The following is an 18,147-nucleotide window of genomic DNA, read 5'->3' on the forward strand; positions in this document are numbered from 1 at the left end:
TAAAAATTGTAAAAATGTTAATTATTTTGACAGGGCATACTGCAGAATAAGCCCACTTGTTAACGTAGATAATATATACAGATATTTGAATTTTTTCTTTTTAACAGAAAAATTCAAACTTATTACAGAAAATTTAGGAATACAGAAAAATTCAAAGTAGAAAATGAAAATTACTAATACCAACACTAAAAAATTTTATATTTCTTTTAATCTTTTATGCATGTGTATCTTTTAGCATAAGTGAAATATTACATGTACAGTTTTGTACAGTCTTTTAAAAACTAAATGATTTCAACTATTGTCTGAAAATAAAATTTTTATTGGCTATGCAATATTCCTGACTGTTTACATACCAAAATTTAAATGACTCTCCCATTGTTAAGACTGTTTTCAATTTTTTTTTTTTTTTTTTTTTTTTTTTGAGACGGAGTCTCGCTGTGTCTCCCAGGCTGGAGTGCAGTGGCGTGATCTCGGCTCACTGCAAGCTCCGCCTCCCGGGTTCACGCCATTCTCCCGCCTCAGCCTCCCAAGTAGCTGAGACTACAGGCGCCCGCCACCATGCCCGGCTAGTTTTTTGTATTTTTAGTAGAGACGGGGTTTCACCATGTTAGCCAGGATAGTCTCGATCTCCTGACCTCGTGATCCACCCGCCTTGGCCTCCCAAAGTGCTGGGATTACAGGCTTGAGCCACCGCGCCCGGCCTTGTTTTCAATTTTTTTACATTTTTATACCACTACAATGAATATCTCTGTACATCACTCATTGGTGAGATTTTAAAATATTTATTTACCTTAGGCAGGGTTCCTAAAAAAGGTAAATACTTAAAAAGTGCAAGATCTTTTACAGAAAGTTACATTTCCACCAGCAATGTAAGAAGCCTATTTTGTTGCATCCTCACCATGACTGATATTCTCATTTAAAAATTATTTGCTAATTTCATAGGAGAAAAATGATATCTAATTTTAATCTGCATGTATTTTATTATTGGTGAGTTTATATTTTTATGATCTTATCAGTCACCTGTATTTCCTCTGAATTATTTGTTCACATCCTCAACCTATTTTTCTATATATTTGAGCTTTCCTTAGCAACTTTTATGAGCTACATATATGTTGAGAATATTAGTTCCTTATTTATAATATTTGTTGCAATATGTGTACCTTCCCCAATTGATTTTTTCATTTATTATTATGATTTTTGCTTTGTGATTTTTTTCCATTGCTTTTATGTTTAGAAAATCTTTCCCTTGTTTCAAGGTCAAGTATATTTCCACCTAGTTTTTAAAAAATCATTTATTCTTTGTTTTTTTCTGCCGTCAGCTCTTCATCTGGAATTTCTTTATATGTGGTACGAGATGAGCTTCTAATTTTTTTTCCTCCAGTCATTTAGCTATTCCAAAGCCTTTTACTGACTAATCCTTACCTTTCCCATCTGTCTCTGATGCCACCTTTGCTTTTTTTGGTATTTTTTTCAGTACTGTACTCCAGATCATCATTCTAGTCCACTGACTTGAGGGTAATTTTTCACTTGTCCCACCTGGCTCAAATTACTGTAACTTTACAATATGTGACATTAGTTTAAATGACAAATACTTGGCTAAAGTATACACAGCCCACAAAACAGCCTATATCCATAGCACTAGCACCTTTCCTCATCATTCACTGCTATGAACAGCAATCTGCGAGGCTCAGAGCCATGCAGGAGGGTCAATCCCCTGGCAACAGAAAGAGGGTTGGGGCTAAAAGGAGGTATGTAAGTTCCAAAGGACTCTAATCTGGCCTATAACCTGAAAAAGTTAAATGAATCTACAGCAAGTTAAATCCTGGTATAAAACATACCAACGGATTGTCAACATTTCTGGCTTGTATTAGAATCTGGCTACATTAATATGACTTGAAATGAGTTGGACAAGATTAGAACTTCAAATCTTTTTGTCACATAGAGATTTTTCAGATGCAATGAGATTTGATCTGTATTAAAAGGCATTATCTCTACACTGCAACACAGAGCACAAGTTTAGCATAAAAGTGGAATTCAAGTACAAGGGAAGTCTTTTGTTCCCCCCTTACCTGGACTTTCAGTTCTAGTTCTCTGATTTGGTCTTCTTTCACCTTCATGTCCATTGTGAGCTTCTTGCCCTCTGCTTCTAGTTCTCTGATCCGATTCCGTAAGGTTTCGGTGCATTCTCCCCTTTTGAAAAAGAAGAGAAGGAAATAAAATGATTTAAAAGACTATAGGTTGGGGCTAGGCACGGTGGCTCAGGCCTGTAATCCCAGCACTTTGGGAGGCCGAGGCGGGTGGATCATTTGAGGTCAGGAGATCGAGATCAGCCTGACAAGCATGGTGAAACCCTGCCTCTACTAAAAGTACAAAAAAAATTGTCTGGGCATGGTGGTATATGCCTGTAGTCCCAGCTATTGGGGAGGCTGAGGCAGAAGAATTGCTTGAACCCAGGAGGTGGAGGTTGCAGCGAGCCCAGATCATGCCACTGCACTCCAGCCTGGGCGTCAGAGTGAGACTCCATCTCAAAAAAATAAATAAATAAAAATTTTTAGGCCGGGCGCGGTGGCTCAAGCCTGTAATCCCAGCACTTTGGGAGGCCGAGGCGGGTGGATCACGAGGTCAGGAGATCAAGACTATCCTGGCTAACATGGTGAAACCCCGTCTCTACTAAAAATACAAAAAACTAGCCGGGCGTGGTAGCGGGCGCCTGTAGTCCCAGCTACTTGGGAGGCTGAGGCGGGAGAATGGCGTGAACCCGGGAGGCGGAGCTTGCAGTGAGCTGAGATCATGCCACTGCACTCCAGCCTGGGAGACACAGCGAGACTCCGTCTCAAAAAAAAAAAAAAAAAATTTTTTTTAATAGATTATAGGTTGGTCGGGTACAGTGGCTTATGCCTGTAATCACAGCAATTTGGGAGGCCAAGGCGGGTGGATCGCTTGAGGTCAGGAGTTCAAGACTAGCCTTGCCAACATGGCGAAACTCCGTCTCTACTAAAAATACAAAAATTAGCTGGGTGTATTGGCACGTGCCTGTGATCCCAGCTACTCAGGAGGCTGAGGCAGGAGAATCGCTTGTACCCGTGAGGCAGAGGCTGCAGTGAGCTGAGATGGTGTCACAGCACTTCAGCCTAGGTGACAAAGTGAGACTCTGTCTCAAAAAAGAGAAAAAAAACCCCAAAAAACTATAGGTTTACTTATACTGTGGGATTTATATTTCTTTTACACTCCAGGGACTGTCAGGTTTTAGCTTTTGGCTCAGTCTGCTCACTTCTCTGTGTCCTTTCATAATTTCAATAATACTCTAAAATAATTGGGCCGGGCATGGTCGCTCATGCCCGTAATCCCAGCACTCCTAAGGCCAAAGTGGGAAGATTGCTTGAGCCCAGAGTTTGTGATCAGCCTGGGCAACATAGAGAGACCCTGTCTCTACAAAAAATTTAAAAAATAGCTGGGCATAGTAGCACATGCCTGTAGTTCCAGCTACTCAGGAGGCTAAGGCAACAGCACAGCTTGAGACCAGGAGTTTGAGGTTAAAGTAAGCTATGATTGTACCACTGCACTCCAGTCTGGGTGACAGAATGATACCCTGTCTCAAAATACATACATATAAACAATAATTATTATTGAGTGTCTAGATGAGCCAGACACTAAGGTACTTTACCCATACTACCTTCTTCAATACTTACAACAACCTAGGGTATATTTATCCCATTTTCCAGATAAGAAAACTGAGGCTACATAGATAAAATACTAGTCCAAGGTTACCTAGTTTTCAGGTCATAGAACAGGGATAAGAACTGAGGTTTTTTGGCTTCCCAATCCAGCAAACTTCCCACCAGGCCATAAGACTTGAGACAATACACACAAAGCCAGATAGAACTGAACATGTACTATCTCCAGCAGGGGGCAGTGAACTAGAAAAAAAAATTCCCCCCACTTTTGAGGGGCTATGCATTGGGACTTTTGCCTTTCTTGTCATAAAGTTGCCACAAGCCTGAAGTAAATAGAAAAATAAGGGCACACCGTTAAGCTGCTTCTTGGGGCTATCATAAGGTTGAGCTAAAAGAGATGATAGCAATGGTCAATCCAAAGCTGGAACTATCTAGGTTCCAGAAACAGCCCAATGAAGAAAGTAGGTGTTCTCTGCCTACCAAAAAGGAAGGTCCAGTCAGAGATTTATGCCCTGAGATTTACTGAGTAAGTTATGGCAGGCCTGGCGTGGTAGCTCACGCCTGTAATCCTAGCACTTTGAGAGGCCAAGGTGGGTGGATCATCTGAGGTCAGGAGTTCGAGACCAGCCTGGCCAAGATGGTGAAACCCAATCTCTACTAAAAATACAAAAATTTGCTAGGCGCAGTGGCAGAAGCCTGTAATCCCAGCTACTTGGGAGGCTGAGGCAGGAGAATTGCTTGACCCCGGGTGGCAAATATTGCAATGAGCTGAGATCGTGCCACTGCACTCCAGCCTGGATGACAGAGTGAGACTCCGTCTCAAAAAAAAGGAAAAAAAGAATAAATTATGACAAACAAGGACTGTCTGGGATAAGATAAATAAGCTTAACTGGAAGCAAAAGGAATTTGAGGTAGACATTGAAACCAACTTACTGATTCTCAGGCATGGGAGACACTAAGCAATATGGTTAAGGAATTGCTATGTCCTCCTGAGAGGAATTTCTCAGAAAGGGCAGGTGCTGGATGAATTGAGGAGAGAGGAGAGCAGTCATCACTAGATGACTGTTCAGAAATATCTCCTGCAAGTGTAAGTGCTTCAGAATGCGGATACATCTTCAAACAAACAACCCCACACTGTAGGCAGGCTAGTCAAGGGCCTTGTAAGTCCGTATAGATGCTGATGGGCCAAGCCAGCTCAGCCATCTGCTGAGGGGAGACAGGATCACACAGGAGAGAGTTCTAATTTGCTGTTATTTCCTAAAAGGTGAAATGATTCACCAATTATTCTGCAAATGCCAGAACCCACAAAGAAGGCTATCAACATGCCAAAAGTTAAATTATTTAACTTTAATTACAACAAAGCAAAATTCAAGGAAGAATTACAGTTGAATTATACCATGTAGATACAAATTAGGACGGAATTTAAAAGTGAAATAAGTAATAATTTACCCTCGCTCTATATCTGCAAACACCTAACTGACTCCCACATGCAGAGGGACTTCACTAGTCAAAAAAACAAAGGAAAAAGTGGTAAGTGAAGTAGAAGCAAAAAGGAAAAAAAAAAGCTCTTAACTATTTAATAGTTTTTGGAATACTTGCACACAGGGGTACTTTCCAGTGGTACAGGAGGTAGTCCCCAATTTTCATTATGCCACAAATGTAACTCCATCTAGTAGAGACTTATGTTTCACTTTTTTTTCCATTTCATTTGACAGTCTGCTGATATCCATTTGAGCAGCCAGTACACAGTGCTTGGGCAACCAAGATTTCATCTTTCTTCCATTTTAAGATAAAAACTTCAGAAACACATATACCTGAGAGTGGAGAGTAATGATAGCTCTCTAAAGGGAACGAACCTCCAGATGGAATCTCTCAATGCACTTAGTAATCATCAGCCTGACAAAAAGTGACTGGAAACCTCGTTACGAGCAGTACTTTGCCTCCCAGGTATGGGAAATGTGGTGATTCCCTCATCCCACTTTATAGATGAGGTCACTGAGGGATGAAGCTGTTATAAGATAGTGCAAGCTTGAGTAGATGGAGTTTAAACCAGCTAATAAAACAGTACTTAAAAGCAATCCATCTGTGCATGATTGCTGTACATCCAATCCTGCCCAAGGCATCAAATTCCCATGTCTTTGTTGGCAAAGGGAAGCCAACCTTGGACTAAACACTCAGGTGACATGGACGTACCTAGATGCAGCAGCAAATGCAACAGCCCGGGCAGCAGTGGCTTCTTCTAACTTCTTCCTTTTTTTCTCTTCCATTAACTGTTTTTCTACAAAACTTCGGGCTTCCTGCTCAGCTTTTAGTTTTTTCTCCAACTGGCTGATATTCTGCTTGTCTTTTTGCTTCATTTGCACAGCATTATGTAACCTATATGGAAATGATTGTCATATAAAGTCTTAAAATTACAAATGCCCACTATAAACCCTTGAGAAACATCTCTTTATCACCTTAAGGCCAATTAAACAAGAGGTTTAAACAGCAAGTCAAAAATGTCAACTACCAGAATGCCTGAGGAAAACACATTGCCATTATTCCTTAATAATTCCTAAACACCAATAAACAAGCTGCCTTACAAAACAGAGATTCAGACCTAGCCTCTGCTCTATTCAAGTAAGTGATCTACGGAAGATCATCCAGAAAACAGGGTAAAACAAATTTTAAACACAGGGGAAGATAATTGTATAACTAATTCTAATGTTCCAGAGCACCCCGAAAGAACTTCACTCCCACCAAAGAACCACTGATGGGACCAGCCCCAGTGAAACTGAGGTAAGGGGTGGAAAGGGGAAGGTTTTTATTTTTCTTGAATACAATTTTGCTGTAGCCTACTACAGCTTTTCCTTTCCAGCTCAGGATGTTTGCTCACAGTGTCCCCAAATCCTCTTTTAGAGTCACAGGATGCTTAATTTCAGATAGAAATTTCAGTCATATTTCCTGCTCACTACCACCCCCAGCTTTACCGATCAGCATGAGGTGAGTTTATCATTGGGATGTTCTCTACATATCAGTGTGGCCACAAGTGCTGGTCAGAGGCAATGGAGAGGTTATTTGCCACTACCACGGGCACACATTGCTGGGAGATTTAAAAAAAGAAAAAAGGACAGACCCACACTGAGTCAAGAAGTAATTCCAGAATGAACTAATCAAAAGCCTAAAAGAATTCACACAGAAGGCCTGGCTTTTTGCCTGCCTTTTCAAATAAAATCAAAGTTCAATGTTATCTTTTAGTTCTGGCAATAAAAGTAAATATAGTCAAATCCTCTAGAAACTTTCACTCAAAGGAGCAAAATTTTCAAACTGTGGCAGAACTACTTCTTGTCAATTTTACTATCCAAAAACTCAATAACTATTTTAGACTAAATGAGAGAAGACAAAAATAGTAATATTAATAAACTGTTTTGTGGCAATGAAATAAGTTTTTATAGATTTTATAAACGTTGAGTATCTGGTACTAAATAAAGTAGTTTAAACATTTTATTTAAAAACCTCTCAGGGGGTCTCTGTCACCATGAATCTTGTGCTCCAACCCCTGGAAACAAAAAAAGCAGTGAAGCTGCTGGGCTTATGGCCAAAGGCCTAAAAGGTGCACCTACTTGTTCTGCAGCAGCTCATTCTCCTGCCGAAGCTGGCCCATTTCTGAGCGGATCCCTCGCTCGGTGCTCGAAAGGGAGCTGATCTGACTGCGGAGCTCTTGTTCCACTTGTCTGCTGGCTTGCAGGTCAGCCTTTAACTTTTTAATGTCTTGTTCCAGCCTAGGAGAAGGAGAAATGCAGCATTTTCATCTAGGTGAGGGCACCCACAGAGCTGGGAGGGACCTGGTAGGGGTCCTGGACTGCTGGGTGAATGGCAGAAGGACCCTGCTGGCAGTTCCTGCCATCATGAGGACTCCTGTCTGCAGTTGGGTTAATTTTGTTGAGTGATTCCACCTGGGTCCCTACCTCTTCCCACTGGGGTGTAACTTTCAACTTCCCCCAAATGTGTATGAATATTGACAGGTGAGTATGGTGCTTGTAAACATCCATCTGAGCTGCTGATAAAGGAGAAGCGGACGGCAGAGAGGATGGCTGAAGACTAAAGGCTCCCTTCCTACTGGTGGCTTTTCATGCCCTCAGCGAGGGAAATATGTCCAAACAACCAGCTCATGACCTAGCACTTAATGCTTTGAGCTATTTTGATAGATCAGAATCTACTGTCTGAGACTCTGTCCCACCACGGGCCTAGAAGAAAACTATCTGCGACGACCTTCAGAAATTGCTAGCATCCTTGCTGAATGACGTTCACACCCTCTTGTGATTGCAGCAGAAGAGCTCACGAGACTCAACAACAATGAAAAAAGGAACAAATTACATGCTCTAAGAATCATAAGAGAACTCCATCTATAAAATGAAGCCTATCTTTTCTCCTCAATTTCTTACTCTTGTTTCACCTATTTTCTTTACTGCAGTAATAGTTTCACTTTAAGTGACAGGTATTGGAGACCTACCATGTGTAAGTAGTGCTGAAAATGGTAAACAAAAACTATAAAATTGGCCGGGCGCAGTGGCTCATGCCTGCAATTCCAGCACTTTGGGAGCCCGAGGCGGGCGGATCACCTGAGGTCAGGAGTTCAAGACCAGCCTGGCCAACGTGGTGAAACCCCATCTCTACTAAAGGTACAAAAATTAGCTGGGTGTGGTGGCAGGCACCTGTAATCCCAGCTACTCAGGAGGCTGAGGCAGGAGAATCACTTGAACCCAGGAGGTGGAGGTTGCAGTGAGCCGAGATCGTGCCACTGCACTCCAGCCTGAGCGGCAAAAAACAAAAAACAAACGAAAACTATAAAATCAAGTCTCTTTTTTCGTGGGAAAACTTCACAATTAGGAACCAAGACAGAGAGAGGAACCAAGAAATACATAATTTAAATGATTAAACAATAACACAAGGAAGGCCATGATTAAATATATGCTAGAAGGAATAATAACAACAGCTACTATTTAATGAGAACTTACAGGTCAGGCACTATTCTATAGTGTTTAATCCTATGAACTCATTTAATCTGTACAACTATTTAATATGCACAAAAACAGGAAATGCAACTCCTATTCCCATTTTTACAGATGAAGAACTCTAGGCTAGGAAAGGATGCAGCCCAAGGTCATCCAGGCAGTCTAGCTCCAGAGTCCATTCTCTTCACCATTAGACCAAACTATAGCCACATCATCCACAGCATGGTAGAGGAAGTACTATGTGAGTCTGAGGAGAGAAGACTGGGAAAGGCTTTGCAGAGCAGGTAGAGATTGATTGGGCCCTGATGTTTGGATAGGATTTGGAGAAGTAGAAGAGGAGGAGGGGGCATCCTAAATGAGGGGAGAAATGTATTAATAAACTCAAAGGCAAGAACAGCCATAGACATGTGCAGGCAAGCCATTGGTCTGGCTTCTGAGAAAGGCTTGTACTGGGGAGAGAGTAGGAAAGGATAGAACAGATCTGGTAGACAGGACTGTGGAGAGTGGTGCTGAAGGTCAGGTCAAGGATGGCTGCCATGTGAGGAGGAGTTGAGAATGAAAGAAAAATTAGATCTACAGAGGCTAGATCTCAATAATTTTGTAGTTATTACTTTCATTTTTTAAATCTCTTCCTACCACAAACTATTCTAAATAAATATTTATTTAGAAGAGGCTTTTTCCATTAGGATACAAACTCACAGGTAGGTAAAGTCAGTTTGCTCTGACGAGACTCTTACTCATGTCACTAATTCAACATACCAACAGAACCAAGATTTCTGAAGGGCAATGGTGATCTCTTTGGAACTGTCAGCTCCAAAGACTACGTCCTTAGAGACATGTTTTATTAAGCACTAAATCCCCAGAGCCCTCCACAGTGATCAACGCTTACTCAATAAATGTTGCCTGACACAGAGCAGCTTTATTTACATATCTACCTTTAGGCAACTTAAAAAACCCCCAAAACCCCAAATCATAAAACACTGACAGTCACCTTGCAGGTGCAAGTAGCCAGTCCTCCCGTCCAGTGCCTGGGAGCATGGCCTAGAAACCTTTTGTTCCAAAGGCACTGCTGGGTGTCCTGACAGCTTGCTCCCCAGGGAAGGGTCACAAGTCAACATTATGCCACACTTTCCCTAGTGCTTGGGTTATTCCAGTTGAATGTACTCTCAGAACTGCTCTAAACAATTACATATCAGCATTTATACCATCACCATACTGTCTCTCATTCACTCCCAAGTAGCCCAAAGAATATATTCTGAAAGAGGTCAATGCTGTCAGGCTATCTTCATTAAGAAATTTGGCTGAAAAACGTGTTAGGTAATTTGTCTTTCTTGAGAAGCTGATTTGACAGTCTGAGGATTGCGTTTTCAGTAGAAAGGGTGTGTTTTTAGGTGAAAATAGTGGCTAAGCATGGTTTAGTAACAGAGTTTAGGATCAGGGTTCTAGATTCAGCTCTGGCACCAACTTTCTGACCCTGCGCAAGGCGTGTAATCTTCCAGGCCTCAGTTTCCTCATCTACGGCTGTTACCTCTAAAGTTCCTTCCAGTGTGGGCTAGGATTTCTAGACCTGACACACTTACAGATGGCTGCTGATTTGCCTCTTTAGATTAGCAAACTGAGCTGTATCACACGCAGATGCACAGGAATCAAGTTCCACACCAGTGGAACCAGTTGCTGGGGCAAAACATATGCCACAGTTGGGAATGAAAGAAAAATTAAATCTGTAGAGGTTAGATTGCAAGAATTTTGTAGTTGTTACTTTCTTTCATTTTTTAATCTTTTCCCACCACAAACTAGAAATAAGAATATTTACTCTGAGTGAAATTTTAGAGTTCCTTGAAAAATGTAAAAATCCAATGAGCAGTTATGAGACCAAAAAGCATAAAATATCTAGAGTACAACTTCTGAAGATCAAAGAACATTATATATATAAAAATATATATATATATTTTTATATATAAATAAAAATATTTATATATTTTTATAAATATATAAATTTATATTTATATATAAATAAATATATATATTTATTTATTGCTCACTGCAATCTCCCCCTCCCGGGTTCAAGCGGTTCTCCCGCCTCAGCCTCCTGAGTAGCTGGGATTACAGATGCCCACCACCACACCCAGCTAATTTTTGTATTTTTAGTAGAGACGAGGTTTCACCATGTTGGCCAGGCTAGTCTCGAACTCCTGACTTCCTTCAGGTGATCCACCCGCTTTGGCCTCATAAAGTGCTGGTATTACAGGTGTGAGCCACCATGCCCAACCAACAATGTATTTTTTAATGTGAAGCTTCTATAAAAATTTTGTCAAAGACTAATAGTGGCACAATACAACAAAAATAAAATGAAGTGGTTACAGGAATGTGTTCACTTTGTGAAAATTCACAAATGGCACACTTGATTTGTGCACTGTTTTGTATATATGTTATACGTCAATAAGAAAAGGTTTATTTAAAAAATAAAATAATCTCACAAGACACAAAACTAAAATACTTCAGGATTTTCATAACTGCTACCATGAATTTTGTAAAACTGAATTATTTTCCAAACTGCTGCAGCAAGCCTGAGAGTTAACACCAGCATTCCCAGTTTAAGAAACACTGCTCTACAGGAACACTGCCTAATGGCTAATGGCATGCAGGATAATATAAAGCAGTAAATGGAAAAATTCTCAGCAATTTAAAAAAATTTATGATGGACAATTTTTCATTAGCTGTCTACAGAAAGCATTAATTGGCCTTGAATGTCCACTACACATTTTAAATCTTTACTAAGGTAGGCAGCAAAATGATTTACCACCTGCATTGAGTTTATTTTTGATACCCAGTCACAGTATCAAAAACTGAATAAACAATGGAAAAGTATAAATAAAAATATAAATAACTCATAATCCTCTTATGCAGACAGAACTGCTCACTATTTGGTGCACCTCTTTTCTGTATTTTTTTTCTATTTCTTCATACATGTAAATATATTTAATATTGGTGAGAGAGTACCACATATACAGCTTATAAATCATAAGCACCTTCTCACATTATTAGACATTTTCCATAAATAATTAATTGTTGCCTAATATTCCATTATATGGATGTACTATACAATCCAATTTTCTCAGATACATCTCAATTTTTGCATTTGCTCAATAGAAAAATATATGACATGAGTTTTGAAAGAATTATGTGTGGCCAGGTGCAGTGGTTCAGGCCTGTAATCCCAGCACTTTGGGAAGCTGAGGCGGGCAGATCATCTGAGGTCAAGAGTTCGAGACCAGCCTGGCCAACATGGTGAAACCTTGTCTCTACTAAAAATACACAAAAAATCAGCTGGGCATGGTGGTGTGTGCCTGTAGTTCCAGCTACTAGGGGAGGCTGAGGCAGGGAAATCGCTTGAACCCAGGAGGTGGAGGTTGCAGTAAGCCAAGATCACACCACTGCACTCCAGTCTGGGCAACAGAGGGAGACTCCATTTCAAAAAAAAAAAAAAAAAAGAATTATGTGTTAGCAAATTGAACTGAATCAAGATAGTCAAGTGCTAGAAGAATTTATTAAACAGATAACTACTATTTGTCTTAATGGCATACTTAACGCTTTGGTGCTGAAGTTCAATACTGTATAGGTAAAATACAGATATATAACTTATTAGTGTGAAGTACAAAGATGTTTTTATTAAATGGTGTTAAAAGGTTAATGCAAAATCTTCAAATGTATTAATATGATTCTATTAAAATGTCATTAGCTGAAAGCTAAATTAAAAGCAATGATCAGGAAGAAAACGAGGCAGAAGTAATAGATTATAAGCCTTGAAACTAATCTCAGCAGATAGGGATAGAAAGAATGGAGGAAAACATCAAGCTCCTTTTAGCCGAGTTAAGGGCCACACTCTTCCCTAGACTATAAAATTTTAAGGGATAAAAGAGAAGTTTTCTCCAGAAGAGCTACAATCTCATTAAAAAAAAAAAAAGGGGCCAGATACATCTGAACTAAGCTTTAGTAAGGCTTAGTCAGGAAATAAATGCACTTCCTTCTTGCCTAACTCTTGTGGAACCAGTTTTCACCCTTACAAAGGCCTGCCCTATGGCATCACCACTTTGGACACAGACAGGGCCCATGGCAAAGCTGGAGTTTATATGTACAATAAATATGTCAATTTTTGTCCAACTGTACAAGCCAGGGTTCTAAATTATTACACATCAGGTCCAGGCAACTTTCCTAGTCATTTTACTGATAATTTCAAAAGACAGCACTCAACTTCTAAGAGAGTTGTGAAGCTACCTCTGAATCCTATTATCTAACTCACAGCAAGAGTTGGGACCCACACAGCAGCACTTTCTCAGGTCCCTGTGTCAGATGCCAGGCTGACTTCAAAGCAAAATTGTCAAGTTTAAGGATCACTCTTACTCCAAACCTTAACTATATCTCACCTTCTCCCTAATCCTACCCAACCAAGATAAACTGTAATGTAAATGATTAATAATTATTTAATTTTAACAGGAAAAGATTTACATTTTAATAAAGGGTAATCTGCTAATTGACCAAAGGAATGAAGTTCAAATGTTAGCCTTTCAGACAGGCTAAATAGGAAAAATATCTTTGAGTATCTGGAAGAACACCTGGTAGTAAAGTAAATACAGTATTTATTTATTGAAAAAATTTTTTTGAGATGGTCTCACTCTGTCGCCCAGGCTAGAGTGCAGTGGCATGATCTCGGCTCACTACAACCTCTGCTTCCTGGGTTCAAGCGATTCTTGTGCCTCAGCCTCCTGAATAGCTGGAATTACAGGCACATACCACCATGCCTGGCTAATGTTTGTATTTTTTGTACAGATGGGGTTTCACCATGTTGGCCAGGCTGGTCTTGAACTCGTGACCTCAAGTGATCTGCCTGCCTTGGCCTCCCAAAGTGCCGGGATTACAGGTGTGAGCCACCATGCCCAACTGAAATACAGTATTTGAGTATTAGCTTTTAGTTGAAATGGGTATTATTTTTAAGTATCTGAAAAGGTAGGGAGATACTATGTCTAAATGTTTGTAATTCTTATCTCTTGTGAATTACCTGAATTACAGCCCACACCACTATGCCTTCACTTAAAGTTTAAAAGTCTTCAGTGGCTACTGCCAACAACTTCATGGTTTTATAAAGCCTGACTTCAGCTTTATGAGGTCTGACTGAAAGCACAGGGGAAGTTTAAGGCATCAGGGCAGTAAATTTCCCCAGGAATCAAGTCTTATAAAAAAGAAGCAGACCTTTTTCTCAGCCAAGACTTCACCTAGGGGTGACTATGAGTCACAGCCCATACCCATTCCAGAAAACTACCTAAGGATATATGTCTGTGGGCTGCAGGCTGGACCCCATGAACCCCTGGGGATAAGGAGCCTCAGCTTTGCTGGTTATCTGTGAACTCTAAAGAGCAGTGACAGAGAGGCTCTAGGCTCTACAATACAGAACTTACCCTGCTGCTTGCTCTGTAGGAGAAGGGGCTTCAGAAAGTCATCTCCAAGTTATATAGCCAACTGATTGAAACGTAGGTTTTCTAACAAACCCCTCACATCAGCCAAAATGACCTACTCCTTGTTTTCCAGACATTTTCTGCCTTTAACTATGCTACCTCCTTGGGAGGAATGGCCTCCAGTTTTCAATCTTACCTATTCTTCAAGACTCAGTTAAAAAACAAAAATTAAACTCTCCAGCACAAGGTGCCCAACGTCCCTTCTCCTTCTAAAATCCTAAAGCTCTCCGTGTCAGTGTTTCACATTTGGCATCAAACCATCGTCCTGTGTTGGGCTTCTTTTTGTTGCTGTTGTTCTGATGTTTAATCTTTTCCTGTGTCTGTATCATATTTCTAACAAGACTGTAAGTTCTTTGAAGCCAGGGATTGTGCTACAAAATTAGAAGCTGGGACTGTATTTCTAAAGTTTCTTCCAATCCTTATAGATCACGTCACTAATCTTCACACTGTGTCTATCTCCTCAGTGATCACAATAGAAAAGGGTCAGTGTTATGACATAGGAGGCTCTGGAAACCTATCTACAGCAGACCATCCGATTTTTAATTTAAATAGTGGCTGAAGGGAACAGGGGTAAGTGGGCGTTTGCTTTTAAGGAAGGCAGGTGCACATGAAAAGAATTAATGAAGAGCAACTGCTTCATCTCGATTAGTACCTAATTCCATTAGGAGTTCCCCTGGTACACATTAATCATACAAGACAAGACTTGTTTAAAGACCACACAGCTTCTGTCCCCAGAAGAAATACTGATTACCCTCTATACCAACTCCTCCCCCTCTCCTTTCCAGGTCACTCACACTGTCAAGACAGGTAGCTTGGGTCATTCACAGAAAAATGTGTTTTAAGTATATGGTAGATACATCCCATCTTAAGTGAGGCCTACAGTAACGTGACCCTGTTCCAATGCAGCAGCTATAAACCACAGATTTGGAAATACTGACATGAAGCTGCCTCAGATGTCATTGTAGTGACTACAAGGCATAAGTGTACAAAAATAAGCAAGAGCTTGATGACCTGATTACTAGGTGAAGCCATGTTACAAAGTACTTTATGTCTCTGCTCCATAATCTGTCAAACACAAAAGGCAAACACATTAATTTTCCTAAAGGAATGCAAAGAGAGACAGAAAAGAGTTCTAGAGACTTTCACACAACTGGTCATTTAGGGAAATAGGGTACTTACTGACTTCTTAAAGTTCTTCAAGAATAAAGCTGTGAGTGCCAAGAACTAGTAATTTTAGTAAGGTCCATAAAGGAATCTAGCCAGATTTGACAAGTATGTATCAGCAGTCATTAATATTCATATCTTATGTAAAAGCCTGTCTGTTGTAATAAGAAAAAAACCATAAGCACTTATTCAACAGAAGGTGGCTAAATAAATTACAGTACATTCACATTTGATTGTCATTAAATTAAATCATTAAAAAATCACCAATGAAGAATATTCAATGATACAGAAGAATGTTCATGATAGTGAAAAATAAAAGCTACAAAACATACAGAGTATGAGCTTAATTTTGTAAAAAGAATATATATGCAAGAGAAAAATGCTGGGATGATATAAAATAGTGGTTACCTTATCTCTTCCTTTTCAAAATCAGATATAATATGCATAACTTATTTTTAACATTTTATTATTTGATAATTTTGAAAGAGGGTACTGCTAACCTTCTCCCCATTCTGTTCCACATTCACTGACACTCTCAGATTTGCCCATGTCCCAGGGCACTTTCAGAACAACCCAAAACCTTAGGGAAAATCCAAGTCTCTTACTTTTTTTTTTTTTTTTTTTTTTGTAGAGCCTGGGTCTTGCGATGTTGACCAGACTGGTCAAGCTAACTCCCGGACTCAAATGATCCTCCCACCTCAGCCTCTCAAAGTGTTCAGATTACAGGCGTGAGCCACCATGCCCAGCCAACATAAACTTTTTAGGTCACTCCAAAAAAGGGGAACTTAACTTTCTGATATAGAGAATGCCTCAGTTTTTTCTTTTCTTTTTTTTTTTTTTTTTTGAGATGGAGTCTCGCTCTGTCACCCAGGCTGGAGTGCAGTGGCGTGATCTTGGCTCACTGCAAGCTCCGCCTCCCGGGTTCACGCCATTCTTCTGCCTCAGCCTCCTGAGTAGCTGGGACTACAGGCGCCCACCACCACGCCCGGCTAATTTTTTGTATTTTTAGTGGGGACGGGGTTTCACGGTGTTAGCCAGGATTGTCTTGATCTCCTGCCCTCGTGATTCGCCCACCTCAGCTTCCCAAAGTGCTGGGATTACAGGCATGAGCCAGTGCGCCCAGCCGAGAATGCCTCAGTTTTTAAATCTACCTCAACTACTTTCTATTCATCAGCTCCTATCAAAATAATAGTTTTTCTAAATTTAGATTCTGTAGCTGCAGTTTATTGTCCTGTTTGTCCTGCTCTCTTTGGAAAGATCTCTTGGTTACGTACGACACTGGCTGCAGGAGAGGAGGTCCCGCTCTGACTTGAGACTTCACTGTATCACACGTTACAAGAAACGGTGCTGTAAAGTTCAAATTCTAAGCCAGCCCTGTGATGTCTGTGAATAAGTAGGGTCGACATCCTGAGTTTTAGTGTATTTTGTGCTCTGAGAACACAGTAGAAAAATATATTGATGTAGAAGAAGTTACCAGTCCTAGACACAGATGGAGTAAGCAGCTCTCTGCACAGTATGGTTTGAGGAATGCCAGAAGGCCCTAAACCACCCTTATCAAAAGGTTGTCCCCTCTCCTTCTAAGCGGTATGAAAGCCTCACAGTCAGGTGTGGGAATATAACAGTAAAGGGAGTGATCTTTCACTCTGGAGAGGTACAGTCAACATGGCCTGTTTTCTAGGAGCACAGAAGACTGAAGAAGAAAAGGCAAAAAGGTCCCATTAATACATGGCAGATTAGTTCATAGGGTTTACCAGGTATTCCCTAACAGAAAAGTCCTTGCTAAAGGAAAGTCAAGTTTTCACTAGTGAGGCCAGAGTGTTAGAGGGAGCAAAACACAAGTATAACAGAAAAGGTGAGGCACAGAAGTTGCAAACTGGTAAGCCAATATGGCCCATAAATGTGTTTTGTTTGACCCTCCCCCTACAGGATGTTGAAAAAAAAAAAATTTTTTTTTTTAACTGAGAGGTTTCACGTAAAGATATTTTCAGCATCTCTCCAAAGGAAGACTTGGCAACATTGGGCTTACAAACCCCCATGGCAACAACTGGCTGTCCCCTTTGGAAGGGTTTATGCTCCCAAAATTCTGGGTGTCAGGTTCAGTACTGAATGAGAATGAGGACAATACCAGACTCCAGAATGCTCACTCTAACCTGCCCCACTCACTCCTGTAGGAGTCTGAATCTGCAATACTTGCTCTGGAGCAGAGTGTGGGGGAGCAATGGTCCTTTCTAGTTCATTAATTTGTGTTTCTGTTTTGAATCTGTTGGAACACTCTAACAAGAAAAGCAAAATGTACCTTGTGATAGAGGAGAGTTGTCATTCTACCTACAAAAAAGAAAGTGAAACTTGGTTTTAATCCTGAGAGTCCCAGCTGGCTGGGAGAAAAGATCTAAGAGGAACCCAAGAGATTTGCAAAGACTGAAATATACCCACATTGGCTGGCAAAGTATCCAAATAGCCAGTTTCTAAATTATAGCATGAATAATATTTAAAGAATATGGTTCCTTTTCCTTGGGGTTACCTTCCCTTCAGGGAATCCACCCCTAACTTCCTTAGATAAAAAACTCAATTCATTATATGCCAACAGAGGTACTGACTCAGAATTTAACACAAAGCCTTTCAAGGTTTTGTAATAGTTCCTTCTCAATTCTAGTGAGTAGACTTTCAAACAGTCTATCTAGAAATCAGTTTTGATAGAATAAACTTTCAGTACTCAACATAAAAATGTGTTTTTTTCATGTTTATGCAGAAGCCCCCTCCCCAATAACCTGTTACTTCATAATTAATCCATACACCCTAATCACC

General features: G+C 40.3%; 1 protein-coding gene across 2 annotated transcripts in view; it reads right to left on the reverse strand.

Annotated features, from left to right (window-relative positions):
- MACO1 (macoilin 1) overlaps positions 1-18,147 on the reverse strand; it is a 70,574-nt gene that overhangs the window by 7,679 nt on the left and 44,748 nt on the right. For both annotated transcript variants that reach the window (XM_011762899.3, XM_071098360.1), the window contains exons 7-9: positions 7,277-7,435; positions 5,868-6,050; positions 2,070-2,190 (exon numbers count right to left, since the gene is read on the reverse strand). In XM_011762899.3, the coding sequence (XP_011761201.1) occupies positions 2,070-2,190; positions 5,868-6,050; positions 7,277-7,435 (463 nt within the window). The remainder of the gene's footprint in view (positions 1-2,069; positions 2,191-5,867; positions 6,051-7,276; positions 7,436-18,147) is intronic.

Source organism: Macaca nemestrina, chromosome 1 (assembly GCF_043159975.1).
Source record: "Macaca nemestrina isolate mMacNem1 chromosome 1, mMacNem.hap1, whole genome shotgun sequence".
NCBI classification, from domain to species: domain Eukaryota; kingdom Metazoa; phylum Chordata; class Mammalia; order Primates; family Cercopithecidae; genus Macaca; species Macaca nemestrina.